The sequence below is a fragment of the Myotis myotis genome, unplaced genomic scaffold (assembly GCF_014108235.1).
Source record: "Myotis myotis isolate mMyoMyo1 unplaced genomic scaffold, mMyoMyo1.p scaffold_m19_p_12, whole genome shotgun sequence".
Taxonomy (NCBI): Eukaryota; Metazoa; Chordata; class Mammalia; order Chiroptera; family Vespertilionidae; genus Myotis; species Myotis myotis.
Window position 1 is genome coordinate 3,217,855 of NW_023416316.1, and position 12,480 is coordinate 3,230,334.

A 12,480-nucleotide genomic window follows, 5' to 3' on the forward strand; every position below is an offset into this window, starting at 1 on the left:
ACATGGGCAAGGCTGGGTAGGTCGTAGGAGCTCAAGGCCGGACACGTAGTCGCTCAAACAATGATTGTTGGATGGACGGACGGACGGACGGACGGATGGGTGTGGGGCTGGAGGTGGACTGGGAAAGGGGGGCCTGTCCTGGCGATGTTCTTTGGAGTCAGGGACCCTCCACGTTCTCCCATGAGCAGCCTGCAGAGGGTGAGGGAGGCCATCGGATGTTTCTGGGTGGGAGGCGTGTTTGAACTCAGACCTTCCAACTTCCCAGAGCCGGGCAGTCCCCACGCTGCCAGGCCTGCCCCCCTCCAGCAGGCCCGTGACCCAGGCCAGGCTGCTCAGACCTCAAGGAGACCCCCCCCCCCGCCCCCGACTGCCTCACGGGGCCGAATGCAGCCCACAGCGCCTGGTGTGGGTACCCCTGGCTGGGCCACCCAGCATTCATGGGGCGCCAGGGGTGGCCCAGGACAGGGCGGGAGTACGGGGCTGCGGAACAGAGCAGGCCTGGGCTGGAATCGCCTATTCATGGGGACGTGTGACCTTGACTAGTGGCTCAACTCTGAGCCTCAGTTTCCCTCTGCGTAAACTGGGGATAACAGAAGCACTGGCTTCCATGGTTAGTGGGCGGACAGTGAGGGGTGAGGCCTGGGGAGCCGGCCAGCTGGCTCACAGTAAGCGCTACGGTGGCTGTCACCCTGCCTCCCTTCCTTCCCCCGACAAACCCTGACCCCACAGCCTGGTGCGGCTTCCCCTCCCCCGTGCCCCACGGAGCCTAAACACTGAGCTGTGCGGGAGAGAGAGGCCAGGGCTTGGGATCCAGAAGCAAATCCTACCCCTCCTTCCCAGCTGGGGGCCTTGGGCCAGTTGCCTTGCTTCTCTGGGCCTCCAAAGAATAGAGGTGCCCGTCTCTAACCCTGGCCGGTTCACAGGGCTGCCGTGCACGCCTCATGAGCCGTCATGGAGACCCTTTACTGAACACCTACTGTGTGCTAGGCACAGTCTCCCACGCCCACTCAAGGCTCACCACACTCCCGCAGATTTCACTGCCCATCATACCCTTCCACGGGGAGCAGCACAGAGCTCAGGGTGCTCCCAGGTCTCGGGGTGCTGTGCAAGCTGACATGACTACTCCTGCCCCAGAATTACGGCTCAGAGCCTCTGGAGGGGACAGTGACACTCCGGCCCTGTGGAGCTGGGCCCCCAGGGAAGGGCCCTGGTTGGGGGTGTAGCAGGTCCAGGCTCCTAAGCTCCCCACAAGGGATCTATTAGGCAGAGGGGCACGATCCCCCTGGAACCACGAACCAAGAACCAGAGACACAGACCGCTGCCCCTCCCAGCCCCTGGGAGACCCAGGCTCCCCACCTGAACCCCCGGGCTCTTAGCTTCCAGGCCCTCTCCTGGCCCCTCGCTCACCCTCCCTCTCTCCAGCCACTGGGCACGTGTTGAGGGACACCCTCTCCTGTCCAAGGGCCCGTGTCCCTGGGGACCCCTCCCGGGCCTTTTCTCAGCCTGGATCAAATGACGATGGGGACCGGAGGGGCCTCTCGAGCACCGCGCACTGCCTTGCCCCGTGCAGGCGGGAAACGGAGGAGAGATGTGATTCGCCCAAGGTCACGCAGGGAGATGACAGCAACAGCCAGGACCCGACCCTGGTGCCCTGACCCCCCCACCCCACCCAGTGTCCCTTCCCGCAGAGGGCTCTGCCCCCGCCCCCACCAGGAAACGGATGGAGGGGAAGGAAGGAGGAAGGAGGTGGAGGGAAGGAAAGCAGGCTTGTCGTTCAAAGGCTCGGTTCTGGACAAACCCTTTGGTCTCTCCCCACCCCCTCCCAGCCCTCCTCCTATCAGGCCTGCTGGCTTCCTCCCGTCCCCCTGCTCCACAGCCCCTGGCCCCCCACTCCATCCCCGGCACCTTTCAGAGCCAGTTAGAGGGAGGCCAGTTAAATGGGGAGTCCATCATGGAAAACAGTATGGCGGGTCCTTAAACAACTACACAGAAGGACCCGATGGCCCAGCAATTCCCCCTCTGGGTGTGTGTGCGCCCGAAAGCATTGGCCGCGGGGATTGAACCGATATCTGTGCACCCGTGTTCACAGCACCATCATTCACAACAGTCAGAGGTGGAAACGACCCACGTGTCTCTGGGCGGATGGTGGCTACACAGAATGTGGTCCATCCACACAACGGGGTATTATTCAGTCTCCGTGAGGAAGGGCGTTCTGACACCTGCTGCACCCACCTGCGATGAACCGGGGGGACATGAGGCCGCGTGAAATAAGCCAGAAGAGCAATAGTGTGCGATTCCTCCTCTGGGAGGTCCCTAGGGTTGTAACATTCACGCAGGCGGAAAGAAGCTGGTGGGTGCCAGGGGCCGGGGGAGGAGGTTTTGTGTTTAATGGGACAGAGTCTCAATTTGGGAAAATGAAAAATTTCTGCAGATGGATGGTGGTGATGGTAGCACAACAATGGGAATCTAGCCCTAACCGGTTTGGCTCAGTGGTTAGAGCGTCGGCCTGCGGACTGAAGGTTCGATTCAGGTCAAGGGCATGTGCCTTGGTTGCAGGCATATCCCCAGTAGGGGGTGTGCAGGAGGCAGCTGATCAATGTTTCTCTCTCATCGATGTTTCTAACTCTCTATCCCTCTCCCTTCCTCTCTGTAAAAAATCAATAAAATATATATATTTTTTAAAAAAACACAATGTAAATCTAGTTAAGGTCACTGAACTGTAGGCTTAAAAATGATAACTCTTGCCCTAGCCAGTTTGCTCAGTGGTTAGATCATTGGCCCAAGGACTGAAGGGTCACAGGTTCGATTCCCGTCAAGGGCACCTACCTCAGTTGCAGGCTCAATCCCCGGCCCCGGCCCAGGTGCCTGCAGGAGGCATCCAATCGATGTGTCTCTCTCACATTGATGTTTCTCTCTCTCTCCCTCTCCTCCCTCCCTCCCACTTTCCCTAAAAATCAATGGAAAAATATCCTCGGGTGAGAATTTTTTAAGAAATGATAACTCTTAATTTAACTATATTTTACCACTATAACCACTCAAAAAATGGAAGGCAAGTTTCCTAGTCTCTGGAACCCAATGGTCCCTCTGGGTCCTACACTCACAGACACTCGGCCCTGCCACCCAGCCCTGGCCAGGGGAAGGGGCAGGTCTCCACCCCAAACAGGACGTGGGTCCGGGAGCAATTCCTCAAAGGGATCCGCCTGAGGCTCCCCCCATGCCCTGCTCAGCCCTCAGACTCCAGCACCAGCATCCTGGACCTTCGGGAGTCGGCCCTGCGAGGCCCTGAGGTTTTCGGGAACAGGTACCAGGCCTCCTCCTGCCGGCTGGGGCCTCTCCCCCGGGCTGCCAGGCCTTGTTTATTTTCACAGTGTGTCTGCATCTCTGTTTCCGCCCTGCCCACAGGAGGGAATGCTTTCAAGAAAATCTCAGTTATTAATGTGGTTTCTTTTGTTGTAAGTCATTGCAAAGGCAGCGCAGGAGGGTTTATTTTCCTAACGTGCTTGGCATAGCTCAGCGCCCCGGCGCAGACCTCAGCGTTTGACTTGGGAGGAACCCGAGACCCCGGTTTGCTCTGAGTCACCGGCGAAGCCACAGCCTTCCAGCCAGTTCCGGGGGAGCCGAGTCTGGGAAAACCATTGGCAAGAAGACGCTGTATCTACGGTGGGCTTTGTAAAAACAAAAGAGTAAACGCTACGTGTAAACACTGGCTGAGCCTGCTAACCTGGCAGGTTGCAAACCTAACGGTTTCTAACTCATGAGCTTCCCCAGGAACCCTTAGTTTCTCATGGGGCACCCCATCTCTTTGGTGGCCGTCCCTTTCTTTGGACCAGAAAACAGCTGCAGAAGCCACAGGAAAACCCACTTGCAAGCCTGTCTGAATCCTCAGTGAGACACAGCACTCCCTGCGGCTTCAGGCCTGGAGGACCCAGCCACAGCCCAGGGCCCACGCCTGCGGCCTGGGGGCCAGGGCCCCGCCGGGTGCCTGGGGGTTGGGTGCCAGCTTTGGGTCCAGGGATGCGGGCTGGGCTATCAGGATGAAGAGATGAGAGGTCCCTTCTCCCCCACCTCTGGAGACATCGGACCTGGGAATTCACAGTCAGTGGCAGTGTGTGGGGGGCCGGAGGGGAGGCACGGGGGGGTGGGGTGGGGGGGGTGCACCTGCCAGCCCCAGAGAGCCAGCCACGGACTGTCACGGGTCTGGGGGCAGCCACAGGGCACCCCACCCCACCCCACCCCTCTCTCCTGGCAGCGGGCACCCCTGGAACATGCCAGCTGGCTCCGGGAGGTGCTTGACGCTACATGAAACATTTGGGTTTCATGGGCTAGTGATTTGTTTTCAATCTGATGCATGCGTATAGAATTACCTCCTTTTAATTCTGCCAAGGAAAGACATGAATAAAAAACAATCTCCAGTTTTTATCCCCATTTCATAAAAAAAGCATGTTTGAACCCCCAAAATGCGTAGGGAAGCTGTGATCCCAAATACGAGAGCATCCTTTAAACTGGAATTCTTAGCTTCCTGAACAAGTCCTCATGTTGGCCAGGTTTGCTTCCAAGTGCAGAGGCCTGAGCAAACCGCTGTGGTCCAGGAGTCCCCAGCGGGACCCCGAGTCCCCAGGGGGGCAGGCCTTACAGGGCCTGAGGCCAACGTGAGCACCTGTGGAGCCTGGCCCCACTCTGCCTGCGGCCCCGGACCCTCCCCTCTGCGAGCAGACTGCCTGCTGCCCTGGGCCCCTCCCACCTGACCCCACGCCCAGTGTGTCCTCTGTCCCCCACACCTGGGTATTCCCAGGTGCCGAAGCCCCCCCTTAGGAAAAGGCCCAAGCCTCCCTGGCTCTTATGGAGAGCGGCCGGCCGCCGGGGCTGCTGGGGAGGCCCGTTACCCACCCTGGTACCTGGGGCTGCCATGGCCCTGTCCACACACCTAGTCCCGCTCTCCCCTCCTCCCCCCTCCCCTCCCTTCCCCTCCCCTCCTCCCTTCCTTCTTCGCTTCACCTTCCACTTGCTCCTCCTCTCCACTCCCCTGGGGTCCCCGTCATCAGGGTGAAATCAGAGGCCAGCTGCTCCTCCCAGGAGACCTGAGATCCCAGAACAAACTGAAGATGGCAGGGCTCCCCCTTCCACACCCGAGGGCACCCCACTTTACCCCGGGCCCAAACCAGACACCCTCCTTTCACTTTTCCATCAGGGACACCCCAGCTCCCAGGGGTGGGTCTGCCCGCCTCACGTTTACGCCGGAGGGTGAGGAGAGCTCAGCCCGCTGTGGCTGACGGGTGGGAGCAGCAGCCCCGGGACACAGCTGGCACCGGCGGGGCACTCGCTGAGCTGCAGGCACGTGTCAGGTGGCCCCCACATACACACATGCTCCCGACAAGGCTCCAAATGAGGCTGCAGGCCCCCAACTTTCCCTGCACCTCCTCTCCTCCAGAAGCAGAGCGTGCCACCAGCAGGGGCTCCCCTGAGACCTGGAGGCTGGTGCAGAAAGTGGGGGTCCCCAGGGGCAGGTGGGAAGGTTGCTAGAATCAGGTGGGTGACCCTAGGGGCCAGCGCCTTCAGAAGGCCCGCCTGTGCCCCAGAGCGAAAGGACCAGTCAGTGGTCCCCGACCACCCCACTCTCCAGGGTGTGGGTGAGCGGCGGGGACTTGGGGACCCCCTGGTGGAACCGCCCAGGGCTGGACTTTTGCCTTCTCCTTCTCCTCTGCCCTTGCTGCCCCTCCCACTTCTTACCAAGGGCTCAGGGCCTCCCATCCAGTGTGACCTTTTTCAAAAAGCCACTTGGGCGGGTGGGTTGTTTGTTTTTAAAGCCCCTTCCTGATGACCTTTAACCTTATCAGGAGCAGCGGCTTAGCTGGCTCTGAGGCTGGACATTCCAGCTAGGAAGCTGCTGGGGGGGCGGGGGGTGGCGGCCGGGACCCCAGCGGAGGCACCCAAGTCTTATTTTTATATATCCTTTTATTCATTTCAGAGTTGAAGGGAGAGAGGTTGAGAGAGAAACATCAGTGATGAGAGAGAATCATTGGTCAGCTGCCTCCTGCACCCCCGACACTGGGGATCGGACCCCGCAACCCCAGCCATGTGCCCTGACTGGGAATCGAACCCTGACCACCTCCTGGTTCCTGGGTCGAGGCTCAACCACGGAGCCACGCCGGCCGGGCAGCACCCAAGCCTTAAGAAGTTGTAGCAGTAGCTGGGGTGGCATCTCGGAGAGAGGGGGGCAGAGTTTGAAACCCAGCGGTGGCCTCGGCAGCTGCGCTCCCCGGCAGCCTCAGTCTCCCCGCTGTAGGATCCCACCCGCTTTCCCGGCTGCCGGGAGCACCCCTCCCAGCGCCCCTACGACGTGAGATGGCGACGGCCCACCGACGGCCCCTCCCGGGGTCACCGCGGCCAGCTCCATCCCCAGAGACACCTCCACGCGGCCGCGGGGCAGCCCGGCAGGGAAGTCCGGCCACGCGCCGCGGCCCCGCCAGCGCCCGCCCCTCCCCGTCCCGGACCCGCAGCCCGAGCGCCCCGGGCGCATCCCTGCCGGCCGCGCGCGCGCTCCTCGGGCCACGCGAGCCCCCAGCCGCCGCCCGCGCGAGCCCGGACCCCCCGTTCCGTTCCCACGCCCCGCACTCACCGTCCTGCGGCGCCGCCTCGCTGCCGCTGCTGCCCCCGGACGGCTCCCGCGCCGCGCCCTCCCGCGCCTCGGCCCCCGCGGGGCGCGCCGCCAGCCGCCCGGCCGCCGCCACCTCCTCCAGGTCCAGGAGGTGGCTCACCGAGAAGTTCTTGCGCGCCTGGGCGCAGTCGCCGGGCCCCAGCGCGGAGGGCGGCGGCGGGCCCGGGCCCAGCGCCGGCTTGTCCAGGGCGAAGGCGGCGGCCGCGCTGTCCATGGCCGCGAGCCGCCCCGGGGTCCCCGGCCGCGTCGCCGGCGGGGTCGCAGCCAGCGCGCCCCGCCGCCGCGCGCTCCCCCCGCTCCGACCGCCTCTGGCTCCGCGGCCGCCGGCCCGCCCGGCGCTGACGTCGGGGACCAACTTTCCTCCCTCCGCGCCGCGCTCGCTCCCCGGTTGCTAAAACCCGAGCCGCTCCGGCCACACGCCCCTGCTTGATGCAAACCTCGCCCGGCCTCTCCTCCTCCCCTCCCCGCCCCTCGGGCCGGCAGGGCGGGGGTCCCGCGCGGGTCGGCTGGCGGCTGGGGGCGGGGAGAGGGGGCAGGAGCAGGGTGTCGCCCTCCGCACCCACACAGGGAGTGGGAAACTTAAGTGTTTTGTGGTTTTCCTTTTAATCCCCCAACACGTTTCTGGGGAGGTGGTAGAGGAGGGGTTAGCAGCCGCCCCCCTCCGCTTACCAATTCCCCGCAGGGGTGGGGGAGCGACTCTGAGGCAGTTGACAGGGGAGATCTGGACCCGCCAGCTCCCCCCTCGCTCCCCCTGAGCCTTGACAGAGAGACTCGGAGGTCGCCTCGTCTGTTCCACTGGCCCGCGGTCTTCCCCAGAGAGCCCCACGGTCTCAAGCTTATGGGATGTATGCAACCCCCCCACACACACATGCACCCCCACACCCCACACCCCACACACCTCCACACACGCACCCCCCACACCCCTGGCGCATACACACACCCCTGGCGCCCACCTGCAGGCGCTCCAGGCCCTCCCCAAGGGAAACCAAGCCGGGACGAGAGTGTCCCCTCCAGAATTCCTAGCGGATAGACAGCCAGACGACAGCCAGACTGACAGATGGGTGACAGGGCGAGAGAGAGGCAGGCCCAGTCTCCACTCCTGTTTTTGTTTTGAAAGGGAAGCACAGAAAAGAGGCCGCTGGTGGCGGGCGGACTCTCAGCCCTCCGATGCCACAGGTCCTGGGGGGGTGGGGGAGTGGGGGGGTGGCGATTGCTGGCCAGCCCGTCCTCCCTGCTGTCCTGCCATCGCGGCAGAGCCATGATGTCACAGCGACAAGAACAAGGCCGCGGGAGAAGGCCTCAGAGTGTCCCCTCTGGGCTCCCGCACCCAGAGCCCACTCTGCACGCACCCCGCGATCTGCAGGCAGCGGCCCGGGTTCTGCACAAGCTGGTTTTCCTCCTGGGGTCGGATCAGACCGTGCACCCCCTGGCTGTGGGCCTCAGCAGTCGCCTTAGCCGCTGCTTCTCTGGGTGCCTCTGCTCAGCGGGCTGGCAGAGGAGTAAGTAAGTTGCTACATGTGGCCCCGTGGAACTTAACACTCAATGCGTGTTAATTATTATTACTTTTTAACATCTATTTCCAAGAAGCCGTGCAGGGCAGTGATGGCAAATTTGGACTTCGGAGCTGGTGAGACAGCTTTGAATGCGTTCACTGCCGTTTACTAGCCGTGAGGCCTTGGAGCTGTGCGAGGGGAGAGCAAAGGGACCGACCCAAGGGGTTCAGGTGAATCTGGCATTATTGCTGCTGCGGTTGAGTTGCTGTTACCCTTACCAATCCCAGCGGGGGGCGGGGTGGTAGAGGGAAGGCAGAGGGGGACACGAGGCCCGACTACTGTACCGAAGCTCAGCCCTTGAGCCAGAGCCAGGCTGTCGCTGCCTGGAAATGCACCCAAGGGAATGCCGTCACCCCAGCGAGCTCACGACACATCGCCCCAAAGGGAGCCGGCTACAAAACACACGCCGTTCTTGGTGACCAGATAAACCCCGCGATGCTAGCCCCACGTCTGGGTGAAGGGAAAATAGGATCCCAGTTTGGAACCTCTCAGTCCAACAGTTGTTTATTGAACCAAGCTCTGCGCCAGGCGGGGGGACGAGGGGGGACGAGGGGGGACGAGGGGGGACGAGGGGGGACGAGGGAACAGAGCGGGCCCCTGATGGTGGCTCCGGAGAGACTGGGTCCTGGGCGGACCAGGAGTGAAGGTGCATATGTGCCCCGGTCTCAAACGATCACGTGCTAAAACATAAAATAAAAAGTGGACCTTATTGTGGATATTTTAGAAACTATAGTAAAATTATGAAAATGAAAATCCCATATATCCTACTCCCAGGGACCTCTGACACGCAATAAGCATTCCATACATTTTTTATCCTCACCCTAGGAGTGAGGGTAGTTTTTCCATGGGCTTTCAATGAGAGTGTAGAAGGAAGAGGGAGGGGGGAGAGAGAGAAAAGCATCCCTGCACAGGCTGACCATGCCTTAACCACTGAGCACACTGGCCAGAGCTCCACCCATTTTTTTAAAGCTGGTTAATGACAGAGATTGGAGATAATCATTTATTTATTCAGTATCGAATTGGAGACCTAGAAAAAGCAGTAACACAAGAAAAGGGACTTTTAGGCTGTTCCTTTCAACTTTAGAGTATATCTTTCTAGCTTGTATCTATATTCTAGCTGGATGGAGAGAGAGCCACGTGATTAGGGAAGCCGAGCCATGGGCTGCCAGCTTCTAATGATTGCTTACTGCGTCATTACTCGTGTCCGCCACTGTGTTTTGTTTGTTCGGTTGGTTGGTTTGGGTGTTTTTTTCTTTTGGTTTGTTTTTTTAGATTTTAAAATTGGTTTTTAGAGAGCGAGGAAGGGAGAGGGAGAGAGAGAAATATCCATGACGAGAGAGGATCACTGATCGGCTGCCTCCCACACGCCCCCTAGTGGGGATCGAGCCCGCCCCCCGGGCGTGTGCCCTGGCCGGGAATGGAACTGGCGGCCTTTCAGTGCACGTGGGGTGACGCTCAAGTGACAGCCACAGGGGCCAGGGCCACCCCCTGCTCTCAGTGAAGGCCTGGCGACACATTGCTCGCGATTGCTGTACACCCATCATTGTTTTCTTTATAATAAATACCTAGAAATAGGGTATTTGGGCGTGGTAGGCAGGCGACGCTGCTGGCTGGCTGCTCCTCCCGCCACAGCTTTGCGGCTCTCAGAGGCAGCGTCGTGGAAACAGCCCCCGAGCGCGGTGTGCTGCCCACCGCGGCGTGGCTACTCCCTGCTCCTGGCACTGCGCACGGGGCTCCCGGAAGCCGGGGCAGCATGCGTTCGTTTTCTTGCTGCTCCCGTCACTGCCGTCAGGAGGGCGAACAGCCTGGATCTGCCGCATCCTGCTGTCCGTGCCTCAGCTTCTGCCAGTTACGCTCCATTCTGAACGCGGTTCTCTTCGCGATGACCTGAGTGGTCACGGCGCCTGAGGGCGCGCGATGCCAGGAGGAGCGGGCTGGCATCTCCGTAGGCAGCGCCCAGGAGGAGCGGTCAGAACAGTTGATGTTTAATTTCAAAAGGCATTTCCGTGTTTTAATCTGCAAACCTGGAATCATTTCTGAAGGTGATTCTTGTTGTTGTTGTTAATCCTCACCTGAGGATATTGATTTTTAGAGAGAGTAGAAGGAAGTGGGGAGAGAGAGAGAAAGAAACATCGGTGTGAGAGACACATCGATTGGTTGCCTCCTGAATGCGCCCCAGGTACATGCCCTTGACCAGGAATCCAACCTGCAACCCTTCTAACCACTGACCAGCACTGGCCAGGGCTGAAGGTAAAGTTTTTTTTGGTATTTAATAGCCACTTGCATTTCTTATTTGTAATAGCCTATGTATATCCACTACCCATTTTCTACTGAAATGGTTCTCTTTATTTATTTTTGATCCTCACCCAAGAATATGTTTTTATTGATTTTTTTTTTTTAAAGAGAGAGAGGAAGGAAGGGGGGGGAGAGAGAGAGAGAGAGAGAGAGAGAAACATTGATCAGTTGCCTCCTGTATGCACCCTGACCAGGGATCAAACCCAAAACCTAGCCATGTACCTTGACTGGGAATCGAACACACAACCTTCTGGGGTACAGGACAACACTCCAACCAACTGAGCCACTCAGCCAGGGGGTTCTCTCTATTTTTTGTGGAGTTATATTAGTGTCATTCTTTACCACAACAACCCCTACAAGACACTTGACTGTCAATCACTCATCGACCAGGCCCGTTTCACAGATGGGAAAACAGAGGCCAACCCCAGTGTGGAATCCTGCAGTCCCTCTGGCTCCCTGGTCACCACCCAAGAGCCTCGGCTGAAGGAGACGGGTTAGCGGGAGCAGCACGCGGAGGCACACAGGCCAAATCGTGTTCTGGGGAGTTCTAAGCACAGAGGCCGAGGGGGCTCAGACGTGACCAGGCAGGACCGCGGCAGAGCACGGGGTTCTGTAAATATTGTGTCAGGCTGCGATCACAGCGGGGCTCCCTGCTCATCCCAGACCCCGGTCCACCCTGTGGGAAGCGGAGACGAGCTCAACGGGATGGGACAGCTGGCTGCCTCCTCAGCTCTCTGCCCAAGCATCTCCCAGCCTCAGTTTCCCTCCTGGGGGTCTCCCGCTGCAGTGACTGGTTCTCAGCCCTTGGGGAGGCGTGGAATATTATTCGCCTTTGAAACATGTTTACTAGTAGTAGCAGGGACTCTTCTTTCATGAGCCTTGCCGTAAGCCAGGCATCGCCCCGAACCGCGTGACCTCACAACATCCTCCCGGTGACGTGCGAGGAGGGGACCCAGGCTCGGAGAGCTTCAGCTCTGTGCCCCGGTGAGCTTGTCAGGCTCCTACCCGTCACACCAAGTTGTTCCAGGAGAACTTAGGGCTGGCAAGGCATTTGTTTCTCTTGGGGAAAAAACAAAGAAAAACGAAATAATGAAACCTGAGCAACCCATTGCATTCCCCTTCTTGCCGGGGCCACCAGGAAAGCCTTCGCTCACGTGAAGGCACGGAATCACAGCAACTCTGTCAGTCCAGGTGGCAAGTCTGGTCTTAGCTTCTCTTTTCGTCTCCTATCACGTGACCTTTTTGTTTTCCCGGTTTTTGTTTTAAATCCTTTTGATGCGCTGGCTCTGCGTTTGACACTTTCCCGCAGCACGACATCGACTGGGTCGCTTCACCTCTCTGGGTTTCCTCATCGGCAAATGGGAGGTAACAAGGGCACCCACCTCGCGGGGTTGTTTTGAGAATCAAGCGAAGTAACCTGTGTGAACAAAAGCCAAGCACAAGCTCGGAACGTTGGACACATTCAATGAACATCAGCTATGGGTGTGGAAAAGGCGTTGATAAAGCCAGAGCAGAGAACCCGTCCCCAAAGGGAGGACTTGGCTGGATCTGAGGCTGGCCCGGCTGTGGACCTACTGTGTGACGTTGGGCCACGAGCTTCCCTCTCTGAGCCTCAGCATCCCATCTGAAAGCTGCCCGCTCTGTCCTTCCCCTCCTGGGTCCCAGAGTCTGCACAGAAGAAAGGAGCGGGGAGGCAGGGCCTGACCCGGCACACAGTAGGGCTGCATACATGGTTGTTCCGAGAGTGGATGGCTGGTTGAATGGCTGGTGATCAGATCCCCCTTTAGCCAGGAAACGCCTAGCCAGTGTGACCTGGGCCTGGGCCGGTGCCAGGGTGGCATTAAGGCGAGTTTGGGGTCCTGAGAACCTGGAGGGCCGGCCCTAGGTCTGGGTCAAACAACAAGCTCCCGTTGAATACCTACTGTGTGCAGGCCTAGACATGTGACACCCCGACCACCCCCTCCACACACACACCCC

General features: G+C 59.7%; 1 protein-coding gene across 2 annotated transcripts in view; it reads right to left on the reverse strand.

Annotated features, from left to right (window-relative positions):
• Window positions 1–7,133, reverse strand: part of PRRX2 (paired related homeobox 2) — a 38,015-nt gene extending 30,882 nt beyond the window's left edge. Inside the window, exon 1 of one of the 2 annotated variants that reach the window (XM_036329381.1) lies at window positions 6,617–7,133. In XM_036329381.1, coding sequence (XP_036185274.1) covers window positions 6,617–6,869 — 253 coding nt within the window. In that variant the 5' untranslated portion in view covers window positions 6,870–7,133. The remainder of the gene's footprint in view (window positions 1–6,616) is intronic. The other variant, XM_036329383.1, reaches the window with a different exon arrangement.
• Between the last annotated feature and the right edge of the window lie 5,347 nt (window positions 7,134–12,480).